This window comes from Hyaena hyaena, unplaced genomic scaffold (assembly GCF_003009895.1).
Source record: "Hyaena hyaena isolate Hyena2069 unplaced genomic scaffold, ASM300989v1 scaffold_214, whole genome shotgun sequence".
In the NCBI taxonomy this organism is placed as follows: domain Eukaryota; kingdom Metazoa; phylum Chordata; class Mammalia; order Carnivora; family Hyaenidae; genus Hyaena; species Hyaena hyaena.
The window spans coordinates 1,759,659-1,776,470 of NW_024080842.1; the positions used below are offsets into that span (position 1 = coordinate 1,759,659).

The window sequence follows — 16,812 nt, forward strand, 5'->3', positions numbered from 1 at the left end:
CAAAGGGGAAAGACCAGAGGGAAATGCATTAGGATGGTCCTTCCGGCCATGGCATAGAGGCAGGGCAAGGTCCCAGCCCACCTAGAGTCTCCTCCAGTCAGCATGAAGCTGGGTCCCACCGCTGGAAGCTCCCTGACCAAGAGAAGTTATTTGAGGCCTCATTTATTGCCCTTATGTAAAATAAGGAAATTTAATACTAATGTCAGTCAGTACATAGAGCTATGTACCAATAAATGAAATGGTATGTAAAGCACTTAAAATAGTACCTGGAATGCACACGGTAATACTTGAGTGTTAGTTACTATTAAAGATGGAATCACTAAGTTTTTCTTAAATTTTTAAGTATATGTACACATACACATAAAGGTTCAAATCTCAGCTTCATCAACTTACTATGTGTGTAACCTGGGCAAGTTACTCAATCACTATGCCTCAGAGTGCTCATTTGTAAAATGGAAATCATAATGGTACTGTTTTGAACCAGTGTCCGCTCCTGTGAGTGACCACTCCAGCCAGAGCTGCCCACAATCTAAAGTTATAAACTCCCGTCCAGCATAACATTCTGAAAGGTGACTCAGCTACAGTTCCACTTCCATAGACTGTAGGGTGCATCAGAAAATGAAATACTCTAAAACACTGTAAACAGCATAAAAGTTATTTATCATTATGTAGTCAGATGTCTTATATCTGAATTTAAGGGATCTTTTAGAAAGAGCTTCCCCAAAAGTTGGAATAAATTACATGTGCTCTCTCTTCTACGCGTGGTCTAAACTAAACCAGAATCAACTTGTGGGCAAGAACGGTGTTACATATTTCTTTTGGCTCTCATTAAAACTAGCACAGTGCTAAGAACATATTAAGGTTCAATTAATGCATGCCGGTTAGGGAATTGTGACTAAAATTTGAGTTACGCTTTAGCCTAGAACTGATAATAAATAAGCTTTAGTTTGAGGATAACATTTACTTTCTCCTAACATCTGCCTTATACAGAAACAGCTTAAAGCACTCCATATTCTTTCGGTGAAATGAGCGATCTCAAACGCCAAAGTAGTTGACTCCTGTTTTCCCATCAGTTACTCAGAAGGTCACACTTATGAATTCTAGTTATTCTTCCTAACACAACACTTTCCTGCTTACAGACTGAGAGCAAAATTGCAAATGAACAGAAAAACAACCTTCGTAGACATTTATAAAAGGAATCAAGAGTTTTCTAAAACTATAACGTTAAAGTCCTATTTCTTCCTTCTCTGAAGCATACTGTCATTCTACCCACCATTCCACCTGAACACAGCTTTGCATTTCAAACTAGATTACTCTCTTAAAATATTGGATTACTGAATACAACGTTGAGTTCTACTGAATATTTTTGCATCTGCTTATTGCAGTATTAATTAAAACACCAATTTATAATTTTTAACACATTTAACAGTTCAACAAATGCATGATTCTTTTAATCTGCCTGAAGTTGTAAGAGTACACTTCACGGGAGAAAAATGTATGAAAGTGCAGCACTGATTTCTGAAATTCCTCACTCCGACTTCTCTTTTAGTCCATCACTACTCCGCATGTTCCTGCTCTTGTCCTGGAATCAGCCACCGAATGCTCTCAGTTCGAATGGTAGCATACATAATAAAACTGATTAAGAAGAATAAGGAAAATACAAGCAGCCAGTCCACACTTTTTATCAAAGTGCTGGGAAGAGGTCCTATTTGGTCAGCTTGAGTTACCACCACATTTTTCTTGGCTTCTATACCTGAAAGAGAAATCAGCTGTTGCAAATCAGATAGAAAATACACTTGCCACAAATCTTTCTGAAGTATTTTGCATTGCATGCAAAAAGATATGCAGTCTTAAAATAAACACGACCACTAGTATATCTGGGATGGGTTTCATTTAGCCTGTTGGTATAATCTGTAACTTGCCTTTCTCCCACCACATCAAAGAAGCAGGAACCCATTCAGCAGTTCAAAGCCTAAACACTCGAGTTACTGTGAACTCTTCAGAAGGGTCTTAGTGCATTGTAAGGGTTATATTTTCTTTTTTGAGACCAAAATTCGACAAGTAACTGGTAAAGCTCCCCTCAGGGGCCTACAGAATGTTCCCACGGGTTCAAGAATGCTAAATTCAAAAAGCTTTTAAATAATTTACTGAAAAAAATTGTTAGAACTACCCACCGAGATCAGTGATTACCAAAGATGCTGTGACCCTTCGATCTCATTTGAGTTCTAGGTTTCCTTAGAGCATTGAGCAAAATGGTTCCCTCTGGCCATTTCAATCTGATTGATAATCAGGGGTCTGGTGCTATAGGACCTGAATAGATAACTGTCTGATAACTAGCCTTATACTCCTATGAGGTAACTGACCTCTTTGTTCTTTAGTATTAGATATAATTAGACGCAACTTAATATATATGAAAGGCACGATATAACTTATTTTTATTTCCACTGAATTTACTTCAGGAAGAAGTGGGATGCTCATAATTAAGTCATTGAAGCTTCTGAGGAGCAAACGTTTCCAAAGAAGAAAATTTCTGCATTATACAGTTTTCAAACTTCTACACAATGAAAAATAAGGTCATATGTTTTGGCAAATAATTAAAGAATTAAAATAACATCTGCAAATGGATGAATAAATGGAACACCACACGGCAACACAAAAGAAGAAAATACAACCATCTGCAATGATGCCAATGAATCCCACAAACCTAACGGTGACTGAAATAAACCAGACACAAAAGAATCCATACTGGGCACCTGGGTGGCTCAGTCGGCTAAGCGTCCAGCTTCGGCTCAGGTCGGTATCTCGCAGTTCATGAGTTCAAGCCCCAAATTGGGCTCTGCGCTGACAGTGCACAGAGCCTGATTCAGATCCTCTGTCTCCCTCTCTCTCTGCCCCTCCCCCATTCATGCTCACTCGCTCTCTCTCAAAAATAAATAAATATTAAAAAAAAAAAAGAATCCAAGAATCCATATTCTATGTCTCCATTAATATAAAGTTAAGAAACAGCTAACACTAGTCCTTGGCGTCAGGAGTCAAGGTGGCGGTTATCCTTGCGGGCAGGAGCAGCAGTGCTGAGGGAGGCTGGTAATGTTCTCTGTAGATCTGAGTCCCAGTTACCCAAGGTATTCATTCTGTGAAAATTCATCACTCACCACACCAATGATTGATGCACATTTTTGTGTAAATATTATACCTAAGGGAAAAATCTATGTAAAAAGTTACCTACAGTTGTATGGTATGTGATTTATAGATCAATAAAGTTGTTTTGTAAAAGGTTTCGGTACTCATTTAAAATTACCTATTCATGTTAAGCTTGCCACACTGATTGAGGCTTTTTTTTCTTTCTTTATTTATTTTGAAAGAGAATGTATGAGCGGGGATTGGGCAGGGTGGGGGGGGCAGGGCTGAAGGGAGGGGAGCGCAGCAAGACAATCCCAAGCAGGCTCCGTGCTGTCTGACGCGTGACTTGATCCCATGAATTGTGAGATCATGACCGACGCCAAAACCAGGAGTCAGAGGCTTAATCAACTGAGCCACCTGGATGCCCCTGATGGAGAGACTTTTAACAGAACCAGAGCAGTTCATTAGAAAAGAAGGTTTACATCTGAAAGCCAATCTTGACTCCTTCACTTAAGAAGAGCAGATAGGAACCCATAGAAGGCATACACCCCCAGCAATAAAATCCTTTCTACAGCATATTCTTTCTACATACCTGTCTGGTTAAAAATGAAGACTTTCAGTGTTTCCAGTGTTCGGTCTGTATGATTAAATCTAGCCATCGGTTTAGCTCCTTGAAATAACAAGATGTTAGGAACAGCTACAGTGCCAAACCTGGTAGAAAGGCTGAGAGAAAAGAAGTCAGTGGGAAACCTGAATTAACAGCAGGTTTTCTCACACAATTACCTTATCAGAATGGTTAGCAATAAATGAGAATGGATCAATTTCCTGTGACCTATAGGTTTCTGATAGTCAAACTATATGCTTCAGCCATTTCTGACCCTTCTCCTTATGGGTTGAGGTTGGGAGCATTCCTGTTCTGCTGAGTTGCTTTCTATTACAATAAAGAACTACCCTCAACACTATTTTTATTCCACTACTTTTTTAAAGTTTATTTATTTTGAGACAGAGAGAATGAGAGAGCAAGCGAGCAGAGGAGGGGCCGAGAGAGGAGGAGAGAGAAGAGAGAGAGAATCCCAAGCAGGTTCCACACTGTCAGCACAGAGCCAGATGTGGGGCTTGATCCCATGAACTGTGAGATCCTGACCTGGGCCAAAATCAAGAGTCAGACACAACCGACTGAGCCACCCAAGTGTTTTTCCAGTATTTTTTTTTTTTTTTAAGTAAACTCTACATACATCCAACATTGGGCTCCAACTCACAACCCCAAGATCAAGAGGTGCATGCTCTACTGACTGAGCCAGCCAGATGCTCCTACTTATTCCACTATTTAAATTGCTAACTGCCAAAAGAGATCAGACTAGAAAATTCTAATTCATGGACGAAGCACACTGTGTCAATTTACTTGACAGAAGAAATTTCAAACTCTCCAGTTCTTTCCCTCATACAAGAGTCAACTTATGGTAAGCCATAGTTTGCTAAGTCTGCACAAGGAAATCTGTGATCTAGCAGACACACCAGGAAGTACACAATTGGGGCAGGATGGAATATGACCGGAGTGGTATTGTTTCACCTTTACGTAATACAGAGTAGTGGTGTATAAGCTCAGGAGTCAAAACACTCGGGTTGAAGCCTCCGTTCTGCCACTGAACCAGCTGTATGAACTCGGGGCAGACTATGTAACCTCTTGAAGCCTCAGTTTTTCCCTGTTTGTAAAATGATCGTACTCAGGATTTCTTCTTTTGTAAACATGCTGTAACTTAAATATTAACATATGAGGCAAACACATGTCCCAGGCCATATAACAAAAACAAGCACCCCCTACTCTCCATGATTAAGGCAACATAGCAGGCACTGAGAAGGATGCATGAAGGAACAAAGCAGATGATAAAAGCCTGCAGGGAATGAGGAGTGGGGGGCGGTGAGATCCAACCCCAGAGTACTAAGCTGCTGCTGGGAGCCAGCCCTGCCAGCTTGGGGGCAGGGAAAGTTCCAGTCAAAGTCTGACACTAACCTAGACCGTCCTTCCCATCAATCTGCCCCCTACATATCCATGTAGATATTTCCCTCAAACACTTGTGAGAATCACTAATTTGCTGCAATGTCTTTCTTCCTAAACAATTGAGCGAAACACTGGCAGTTACGTCACCCTCACTGAAGCTCAGGGGAGAGCAAATTTTCACTCAAAAATTTTACTCAAGGGGAGCCTGGGTGGCTCACTCGGTTAGGCATCTGACTTTGGCTCAGGTCATGATCTTACTGTTCCTGAGTTCAAGCCCTGTATCGGGCTCTGTGCTGACAGCTCAGAGCCTGGAGCCTGCCTCGGATTCTGCGTCTCCCACTCTCTCTGTCCTTCCCCTGCTCACACTCGGTCTCTCTCTGTCTCTTTCTATCTCTCTCTGTCTCTCTCTCTCAAAAATAAATGTTAAAAAAAACACTTTTTTAAATTTTTACTCAAGTTTTACTCAACTTCATTTTTACCAACTTGACCATGTTCCAGACTTTCCAAACTGATTCACACAGAGTCTCCTGTGACCTACACGCTAAAGGGCATGTTATTTCGAAGAAGAGGAGTACACTGGACAACCCACACGCAGTCACGGCACTTGGGGGAAATACATAACATCTGAACATAGTTCTTTATAACGTCCCTCACTGAACATCTAAAAAAGACAAAAGCCCACAGAATAACATATAACAAAAGTAAATTTCATTTTAAAGGGCTAAATTAACTCATTGCATCAATTTACTGACCGTTCACTAAGAAACATGCATGCAAGAATCAATGTAAACAAGAGGAAAGAAGAAAGGGGGAGGGAAAGAAAGAAAAGAAACCAATAAAAGTGAAGAAAAAACTCCTTAGCGGACACAGAACAGGGTTCTGAGTCGGGCTACCAGGTGGAAACCTCAACTGGGGCTGAGTCTCAGGAGGGTCACACTTGTGACATTAATTTTGCTAATTCAGTCTGACCAAGACCCTAAATAATCCTCTGGCCACTCCCCTGCCATCAGAGGGAGCCACCTTTAAATACCACCGTGCAGACAACAGTCCCTCCTCTTAAGGGGCCTCCCGAAAAGGAGGCATCAGCTCCCTGAGGACTCTGACAATCCTCACCACACCAGCTCATCTAGCCTTCCCACCACCCCACACCTACCTGCTCTGCATCTAACTTAAGTCTCACTTAACCAATGATGACCTCCAAATAACCACGACCCTCATCCAGAAGGATGACACATAAATTCTACCGAAGGAATGTACCTGCTGTGCTGAGACGCATCCAGTGCCAAAAAATTAAGAGCTGGAAATGCCCGGGGCAGAGAATTAAAATGAGGGGCCAAACTGGCAGAAAATCGGCACCACGGGGTGTAAAACAGGACCAGGGTGCAGTCACTACCATTTGGGTTTAGAAAATCCATAAGGTCCTGTGGTAAAAGAAACAAGTGTCAAAGTCAGCAGTCCATGTGCATGTACCTTCCTCCGGAGGGATGTCTGAAAAACTGGAAACATCGCTGCCTCCAAGGAGAGGCGGAGGGACAGCGACCCAAAGGAGACTGTGGGGCATCCCCTTAAGAACCTTTTGGGTCTTGAACCATATGAATCCATGAATCAGCAGAAAAGTATTATGAAATAACAAATTATACACTTGCCTGTAAGCTTTCTCGAGACTACTAGAGAGCAATTTTAGAATTTTTCATAACTCATCATTCAAATACTAAGTAGTTCCAGGGCCACTGTCCCGGGCTCTGACCTGTGCCTCTCACACAATCTAATGGCACGATTAATGCAATGTCATCTTAACCATCATCTCAGCAGATCGAAGTCTGTAGTAAGCAGTGGGATCAATGTATTTGGCCAAAGGCTAGTTCAATTCAAGGGTGCACCATCTCTGCCGCCACCCTCACTCACACTGCTGAAAGTGCGCCAATCTGGCCACGTGTGTGCCACCCAAGAAACAGTCCCACAGAGTGCCGAGGGGGGCAGTGAGTCCACTCGGGAGGGGCCATGGATGTTCAATGTACCACACATCCCCATCTAAAATAAGCAGCCACGCCTTGCGGAGCTAGGGTTTCTTCTCTTCCGCAAGCAGCCTGAACTCATGCTGCTGTCTGGCTCAACAACCCCACTGAAGCAGTCAGTCAGTCGTTATCCCAGTGTTCTCTTTGGAATCATCCTTTATGCACCGAGCTGGAAATGCGTGGCTGGGATGGGGACAAGAGTCTCAGCTCTCACTCCGGAGAAAATACTGGAGTCATGTTCTTTGGAGGAAAGAAACTGTTCATTACTAGAATGTGCCTCCCAGAGGTATCACTGGGCTAAACAATGCTAAATCACAATTTGATAGTTCAGATATTTTTAAGTTGCCTGTAATAAAGACCTCAGGGAGGAAGGAAACTGTCAGGATTCCGATGCCAAGTGCCAATCTGTGCACTGAGATTTTCATCATGAGGCTTTGGTGGTGGTGAGGACACCCCAAAGCGAGTAGGCTTAAGCCACCTAAAAAGCATAATCAACACCAGTCATAACTCCTCCTGTCCCTACAAACATCAGAGAGAGCAAAGTCAATTTTCACTGATGCAGCCCCACTTACAACACGCTAAAGACTGTGTCCCTCTGTTTCAAAGTTGATACGAGTTATGACGTCATAAAATCCAGGTGCCGAAAAGGAGAAAAGGGCTAAACCATTTTTCCTTACCTGTGACATATTTAAAATTTTCAGAGTGGAGTTCTCCAATCCGGTCACGTTTCTCTCCTCACAGTTCACCTTGGGGGATTTCAGACTCTCGGTGTTGTTGGAGTCCTCGGGCGGGGCCGGGTCGGAGTCGGCCACTTCGGGCTCCGGGTAGTACTCCTCTTCTCGGTCCGGGAAGCTCGTCCCGGCGCCGTCCAGAGAGAACAGGTGCTCTCGGAGACTGCAGCTCGAGTCCTCGTCCCCTCCGGCCCCGCAGGTGCCGCCGCTCGGCTCGGGGCCCAGCTTGTCCTCCACCTCCCCAGGGATCACGGACAGCATCAGCACGTGGTCGCCATCCGCGTCAGGCCCCAGCCCTGCGCCCGTGGCCCCGGCTGACCTGTCCTGGCGCACCGGATCGCGAGATGGCTGCTCTTCGCCCGCCACAGGCTGCTCCTTCGCAGGCAAGTGACCACTTTCCTCTGCAACTAAAATGTGCCAGCAGGTTCACGTTCACATCACTCCAGAGCACATACCCCCGAAGACTTATAGTTCTCCTCAAATAAGAAACGTTCCCCTACAGAGAAAAACAGTCACCTGGCCATGAAACCATCAGAGGGCCACCCCCCTAGATTCCAGATCATGAAGAAGGTCACCAGGAGGTAGTAGATTAATGAACGCCAAATATAAGGTGGACACATATACAGCTTCACGCAAAACCTGCTACTTGCCTAATGGATTATAAGCAAAAACATTCCAGGGCAGACATCCAGTTAGGAAAATATAACACAAACACTAACAATGTCATTGGTTTGAGGAGAATATCTGACAAAAGACCGATGCCTAGATAGAAGATTCTCCTATGGCAAAGCATCTTTGCACGTGTTATAAAAGTTCTGTGAGACGGGCAGCACAAGGGTCACCATCGGCCCCTAACAGGTGACCAAGCTGAGGCACAGAGAGGTAGTGCAACGCCCAAAAGCACACAAGCTAAGAAGCAGCAGAGCCAGGTCACGGAGTGAAATGTTCTGGCTGCTACTCCAGATAGGGCCTTACCCTCCCCTCCCCCCATGACCCAACCCCCCAGGGCTACTGTGCCACACAGCCTGAGAACACTGCATTAGGTGGATTCCCCAGCCAGAGCCCGCTGCCCTTGGGCTACTGCCTGTAGGAGTGTCAGGAGGTGGGCCCCTCGGTGCAGGGACAGCTGCAGGGGGAAGGGAGACATTCCTCTCACTTTGGAGCCACTAGCGAGAGCGTGGGTAAAATGCTCAGGTGAGGGAAGTCTAGGGCAGTCTTCTACATCCTCTGAGCAATGTCCACTCACTTCTGTAACAAGGACTCCTGCCTTCCAGCTCCCATGAACTCAAGAGCCATTAGACTCTGTGCCAGGCACCAACCAGGGGAAACAAATGAGCCCAGCTGCACTCAGACAAGCTCACCATGTGGCTGGGAAACCACCAGCCATGTGATGGGCTCTGCCATGACAACAGCACGTCCCCACAGGCTGAATAACCAACTGGCTTCAAAGTTGGGAAGGGGTCTGGGAGCTTCCTAAAGTATGCACATTTGTGTAAGGTCTCGAAGAATATCCCAAGAGATTTGTAGACTTATCTACCAATTTTAAAACATTCTCTGAGAATTCGGCTTCTGGATAAGTTGGAGTAAAAGGGACCACATTTACCCTCCTTACTCAAACAACCCAAAAAAGGGCTACAACTGTGAGTTTCAGGAGACTAGAGAGCAGGCAACGAAGGACAGGGATCCGGGAGAAACAGGAAGAGAAGTGAGGACAGCCCTACAAATGCTCCAGCTTACCACTGGAGGCAGTGCCGGCCATGGCTCGGTGAGGGGGACGCAGGCGGTCCAGGAGACTCAAGTTGAGGATACAGTACCAAGGGTTCACAGGGACCAAGAAAGTTAAGAGTCTGTGGGACGGAATAGTGGCGATGGGCAAGCAGCAGAGAGAGAATTCCAGACTGCAGAGAGACCCTCCCTCCAAGGACACCAGTCAACATTTGCACGAAAGCTGCCAAAGCTGGGGAAAGAACTACTCTAAACGGTTAGAAGTAACAGTACCCAACGCTCACAAGGAGTTGAGAAAAGGACCTGTTCCCGCCAGCTAGCCTGGAAAACCTCACGATTCACGGAGAACTGAGGAGAGTACACAAAAATAGTGGCACACGGGGGCGCCTGGGTGGCTCAGTCGGTTGAGCGCCTGGCTTTGGCTCAGGTCATGATCTCACAGTTCTTGAGTTGAGCCCCACATGGGGCTTTCTGGTGTCAGCACAGAGCTCGCTTCAGATCCTCTGTCTCCTTCTCTCTCTGCCCCTCCCCTGCTTGGGCCCTCTCTCTCTCAAAAATAAATAAAAATTAAAAATAAATAAAATAAAACAGATTGCTTCTTTTATTTCTTTATTGGGGGTGGGCAGAGAGACAGGGGGAGAGAGAATTAAAAGAGACTGCTTCTTGGGGCGCCTGGGTGGCTCAGTTAGTTGAGTGTCTGACTTCGGCTCAGGTCATGATCTCACGGTTCGTGGGTTTGAGCCCCATGTCGGGCGCTGTGCTGACAGCTCAGAGCCCGGAGCCTGCTTCAGATTCTGTGTCTCCCTGTCTCTCTGCCTCTCTCCCCTGCTCACACTGTTGCTGTCGCTGTATCTCTCTCTCTCTCTCAGAAATAAATAAAACATTAAAAGAGACTGCTTCTTAACCTCAACAAGCTGATTACAGTTTGAGCACACAAAGGTGAAAAGTACTGCATTATTGACAGAAAGGAAGATGTTTGGAGAACATGGGTAGGGGCACCATGTCAGTGCTCCCCAGGTCAGATCCTTCACACCCTTCCGATTTTGTTCAAAACGCTCTGAACCAGCCGCAGGTTTTTCACAATGGTTTCTGAGACAGGGAGCCACATGGGAAAGGACCAGAAAGAGCCAGGGGTTCGAGGGCCAGCAACCCATTCTTTCTATAGGAAATACTGCGCTTATTTAAAAATGGAGAAAATACCAATGAAATAGAGAAATTCACAGGGCTACTGTGCAGATTAAACGAGAAAAGATGTATGTAGTCCCTGGCACACGGTAAGCACCGCATAAATGGCTGAGGGGATGATGATGATGATGATGATGACGACGACGACAAGGACTGATGTTTACAATTCAAAGAGATGCAAAGGCACCATAACTAAATTCTATTAATCCCCCTGCTAACTGCATTCTGGAGTCCTCCCATCCTCACTCACACCCCTCTGGCCGGCCCACAGCCATTTCTTATCTGGACAGTTGCTGTAAGCACCCAATTGGGCTCCACGGTTGGCCCTCTCTTCTCTCTCCAGACCCTGCTCCTCACAGGCAACGTAAGAGGAACTGAAATCTAAAGGCAAATCTGATCATGTCACAAAAACCCTTTCAGTGGCTTCCCCTAGCCCTGAGAATGAGTCTACAGTCCAAAGCAGTGATACCCAGGCAACACATGAATTGGCCTCTGTCCACACTCTCAACAGGTGTCACCAGGCATTTCTGGTCCCTGCGTATTCACGATCTCCTCCACCTACTTGTCCCAAGGGCTGTTTCCCTGCCAGGAAAGCCCTCTACTCACTCTCCTTCTGGCTAATCTGACTCATCTTTGAGAGTTGTTGTTTTGTTTTTTTTTTAAGTTTATTATTTATTCTGAGAAAAACAGAGAGAGTGCAAGTGAGGGAGGGGCAGAGAGAGAGGGAGAATCCCAAGCAGGCTCCCAGAGCCTGAGGTGGGCTTCGAACCCACAAAACTGTGAGATCATGACCTGAGCTGAAATCAAGAGGAGGATAGTTGGGGCGCCTGGGTGGCTCAGTCGGTTGGGCATCTGACTTCAGCTCAGGTCATGATCTCACAGTCCGTGGGTTCGAGCCCCACGTCGGGCTCTGTGCTGACAGCTCAGAGCCTGGAGCCTGCTTCAGACTCTGTATCTCCCTCTCTCTGACCTTCCCCTGCTCATGCTGTCTCTCTCTGTCTCTCAGAAATAAATAAACAAACATTAAAAAAAAAAAAAGATACGTCCATCTAAAAAAAAAAAAAAAAAAAAGAGGATACTTAACTGACTGAGCCACCCAAGCGACCCTCATCTTTCAGATCTTACCCTAAACTTCACCTCTTTAAGGTGAACTTCACCCTCCCCAACCCTCAGACTAAATGGTCTCCCATTACATCCCATCCACCCAATAATGCCCTGGGACTCTCCCTGGAGCACTGAACATTTTCCACTCTTGAAATGTACTTAATTATTTATAGTCATTTAATGCCTGCCTTCCCCATCATACAGGAGAGCGGACCTGTTTCTCTGTCTGGCTCACCATGGTACCTCAAGTGTCCAGCAGAGTACATGACATAAGATGGGTGCTCAGGAAAAATCTGCTAGCTGCCTAGTGAAGACAGGCACGGGCGTGCTGAAGCCAGGAGTTGGTTCCTGTGCTTTGACACCTGGCTAGCACTGCTACCTCTAGGTGCAAAGCTGCCAGTGGTGTCTACTACAGACCAAAATGCCTTGGATTTTCAGCCACCCTGAAAAGGTCCCAGCTGGTGAAAGTCCCTCTGTCCTCACCCTACTCACGGCCTGGCCATGGTGACCAATGGCCCATCGTAAGGCTAGTGTTATCCTCAGGTCTGCATGCACGTGACCCGGACTGGCAGGTGGGCTCCCACACTTTAACACTAAGTCCCCTGTGCAGAAAGCACACTCAACTTGGGCAATCTGGGATCAGTAAAGGGGCCACCAACGTATGGGCTGGGTGTGAAGAAACCGGAAGCAAGGGTAAGGAACTCCAGGGCCAGAAGGACCAGAGAAGGAGCCAGTTACCACCCACAAACCCTAAGAATTCAGAAACAGTCACAGAACCTCACAGAACAGTGAGCTTATTAGCCTTCTAGAAGATATGACTTCTCATGGAAGGACAAAGCCAACCAGTGATAATCCCTGGGGGAGGGAGCTGAGAGAATCAATATCCTGACCTCACCTTCCCCTCATTCCAACCCACAGGAGGCCAGAAGGCAAGAGAGCCGGTTTTTATGCCATAAAAGACAGCCCCTCAAGGCACAGCACAGGGTAGAGAAGGCTAGAGAATGACCTGGAAAACAAACAAAAGCTATCCAGCACATGCTGTCCCCTCTCTGAAGCTGGTGGTTAAGTGCAGTGACAGGGAGGTGGAGTATAGAGGTTTGACCATCAGGTAGGCAGACATGGGCTTGAAACATGGTTCTTTAACTTAGGGATTTTGGAGACTGTGGCAAAAGACTTAGTGATGCCGAGTCTCAGTTTCCTCATCTGAAAAATGGGGACCACAGCAACAACTACTTCATAAGCATTTGAAGATTAAATAAGATGATACTCATAAAGCACTCAGCACAGCACCCGGCATTTGAAGATTAAATAAGATGATACTCATAAAGCACTAAGCACAGCACCCGGCATTTGAAGATTAAATAAGATGATACTCATAAAGCACTAAGCACAGCACCCGGCAATTGAAGATTAAATAAGATGAAAAAAATAAAGCACTAAGCATAGCACTTGGCACATAACCAGTACTTTCATGAAAAACAGCTGTGTTACTATTCAGTCTTCTGCCTGATACCCAGCTACCCTGCCGCCTTCCAGGACCCCAGAAAAGGAAAGACCTACCTACTCCTGTAGCGAAATACAGGCAAGGCCAAAGGATCTGGACCTTAAAAGAAGTAAGCAGTGGTGTGAGGCGGCCCTGAGGGTAGGCCCCACTCCTGGCCCCGGCCATGCCTCCAAAGTGGCTGCCTCCCCACCTGAGATGGCCCTGAGAGCATGTCAGGGCAGGCGGTGGGTTACCCTGGGAGTGTCCTGTATCTTTCTCATCTGTCCTTCACAAAGGCACCTGAGCAAGAGCGGCCTTCTTAAAAAAGTGATCAGGAGACACCTGGGTGGCTCAGGCGGTTAAGTGTCCCACTCTTAACCTCAGCTCAGGTCACGATGTTGCGGTTGGTGAGATCTAGCCCCAGGTAGGGCTCCGCAATGACAGCACAGAGCCTGCTTGAGATTCTCTCTCTCCCTCTCCTTTGCTTGCCCTCCCTCTCTCTAAATAAGCATTAAAAAATGCTTTTAATTAAAAAAAAAAAGCGATCCATCAGGGTGCAAAAGAAAGCGTGGATTGTGCAGGCAGGAAGACCAGCTCTGCCGTATCTCCACTCATAACACGGAGGTACTCTGGGAGCCTATCTCCTGGGGCAGGTGCGAGGACTACCTGAGACAAGACACAGTTCGCCTCCTAGCAAGGGCACCATAAATGGCGGCTAGTTCTCATGATTTTTATCATTCATAATAAAGGCTATGCCTCAGTAAGCGCTAACACACGGTCACTCCCGCCTGACTGACGCCTGCTGCGGTGGCCGGAACGGGCTCCCCGCCAGCCCGGACCCGGAGGCCAGACCGCCAGCATAAAAGGTCGCGACGACGCGGGAGCGGGCCCCCGAGCAGGTGAAAGAGCGTCACCCGCATAGACCACCACCGCGCCCGGTCACTTCACTCGCGGCCGCCTGCCGCCCCCAGCCCGCACTCACCCTCCAGGCCGCAGGCAGGGGGCCCCAGCACCCACAGCAGGAGCTGCCACCAGCCGACGAGCCGCATGGCGCGGGCCAGGCGGCTGCCGGGACCACCACCCAGGTCGCAGGGCAGCCGGCGCACGGCTACGCGCGTTGCGCTCCCAACCCCCAAGCGGCCTGGGGGAGGGGAGCCGGGAGCCGGGAGCGCGAGCGCGATCCCGCGCCGCCATCTTCGCCGCTGGCAGTCGTCGCGGACGCCATCTTGGAGTCGGGCGGCCTGACTCTCACTTGTGCTCCGGGGCCTGTGGCGTGGGACTAGCGGTTGGTTGTTCACGAGCCGGACATCTCAGGTCGCCTCGAACTTTACTGATCCCTGAGTCCTGGACGGGGTGCCACTAGAAGCGTGCGGCCCTCTGTTCGCGCGCGAGCCGATCTGGCCGCCAGCAGCACACATTCATTCCCCCAAAAGACCCAGAAGCCTCTTCCTTCCAATGCCCCGAATCTCCAGCCTTACCCCTGCTTCCCTACCTACGGTTGCCAGGTAAAATACAGGATGCCCAGTTAAATCTGAATTTCACGGAAACAACGACTAGTTTTTCACTCTAAGAAACACACCGATTCCCAAATGTAACTCGGTCCCGTAATTTTATTTGCTACCTCTGGTAACCCCAACCCTAAGTGCTGTGAACTCTGGGCGGCGGGAAGTTCTTGTTGCGGGGTTGGTTTTAACCAACCCACCAGCAGGGCAAGCTACCTCCCAAGACCGGATCCTGGAAGTGGTTGGGCCCCCTCTAGCATACAGCCGGAGAGGTCTAGAAGGAAGAAGGCCTGGTTGGGGACGGGAGGTGTGCCACAGAGGAATGGGGTTCCGCATTCCAGAGCTAGGCAGGGGCCGGAGCAGGGAGGGATCTAAGAGACAATACCCGGAGGAGATGGAAAAAATGACTCTCCTTGTCAGCATTTAAGGGGGAGAGCCTCCTAAGTTTTGAGCGACCAGCACTGCTGCATCAGTGCAGAGAGTGCAGCTCTGAAACTTATTTTAAGAGGTTGAAAACAGAAATAGATTTCAGAGATCTTTACGTGAAACCAGTGGTAGATGCGGCAACGCTGAAACCCAGGCTTTTTAAGCTCTATGGTGAATCCCGGCTCCAACATCTATCGCAGTATATGGTCAGTCAAGCAAGTTACCTAACTTTTCTTAAGGTTTAGCTTCTTGAGGCGCCGGGATGGCTCATTTGGTTGAGCATCGGACTTCTGACCTGTGGGCCGGGACTTCTGACTCAGGTCATGATCTCACCTTTGGTGAGTTCAAGCTCTGCACCGCCCTCCATGCTGTCAGTGCGGAGCTTGCTTGGGATTCTCTGTCTCCCTCTCTCTCTCTGCCTCTTCCCTGCTCATTCTCTCTCTCTCTCTCTCAAAAAAAAAAAAAAGTTAATAAACCATTTGGAGGAAAAAAAGTTTAGTTTCTTCATCTGTAAAACAGGATGAAATCATACAGGGTTATGTGGATTAAAGGAGATGTAAAGTGATGAGCATAGTGCCTGGTGCTCAGTGAACGCATCAGACTGGTAGCCATTATTATTTGGATCATACAGTTCTAGTGTAGTAACTGTAGTCCGCTTGTGCCCATCAAAGATTGTTAAACCAGAAAGATGCATCATCAATCTGACCTCATTGATGATTCTTACATTCTAAATAGGCCACCAGGGTTTTGCTGTAGTAAATTCTCAAGTGTCTGTGGGTCCAGGAGGATCTGAGACAATGGACAACATGGAGGAAAGAGCCAACAGTTCTTTTTTTTTTTTTTTCTAATTTTTAAAATGTTTTTATTTACTATTGAGAGACATGGGCATGGGAGGGACAGAGAGAGAGAGAGAGGGGGGAGACACAAAATCTGAAGGAGGCTCCAGGCTCTGAGCTGTCAGCACAGAGCCCACCACGGTGCTCGAACTCACAAACCCACAAACCGCGAGATCATGACCTGAGCCAAAGTCAGACGCTTAAGCGACTGAGCCACCAAGGCACCCCAAGAGCCTACAGTTCTAAAGCTGATCACTATAGTCATCATTTGGCTAAACTATCTCCTTTGCCTCTTGTGTGTAAGAGCAAACTTTTCCTTTTTTATTTTTTTTTTATTTTTTTAAGTAAGCTCTAGATCCAACATGAGGCTCAAACTCACCACCCAGAGATCTAAGAGTCGCATGCTCTACCAACTGAGCCACCCACCCCAAACCTTTCCTTCTTTAGTTTATTCTCTCCCATACCTTTCATACCTAATTTGAAGGTGCATAAAGGCCAATAGGACAGAGGATTAAGAGGGGTACAGATTAATAAAAAGGAGAGTGATTTGATTTGTCTGGATGCTCCAAAGTGGATGCCCTGTGTTTTCTACTCCCTTTTTATTATGTCCCCTCCCTCCCTGTGTCTGTGCTTTGGCTGCTTGTTTGGACAGATACACTTGCAGATGGATGTTAGAACTGTTGTCT

The 16,812-nt window shown here is 47.0% G+C and overlaps 1 protein-coding gene across 1 annotated transcript; it reads right to left on the reverse strand.

Annotated features, from left to right (window-relative positions):
- Positions 1–1,387: 1,387 nt before the first annotated feature.
- TXNDC15 (thioredoxin domain containing 15) lies at positions 1,388–14,556 on the reverse strand. The gene is given in 6 exon segments (XM_039242268.1): positions 1,388–1,753; positions 3,713–3,843; positions 6,377–6,540; positions 7,812–8,272; positions 14,345–14,528; positions 14,530–14,556. Coding segments are annotated over 6 exon segments (1,164 nt in total). The 3' UTR covers positions 1,388–1,556.
- Positions 14,557–16,812: the final 2,256 nt, after the last annotated feature.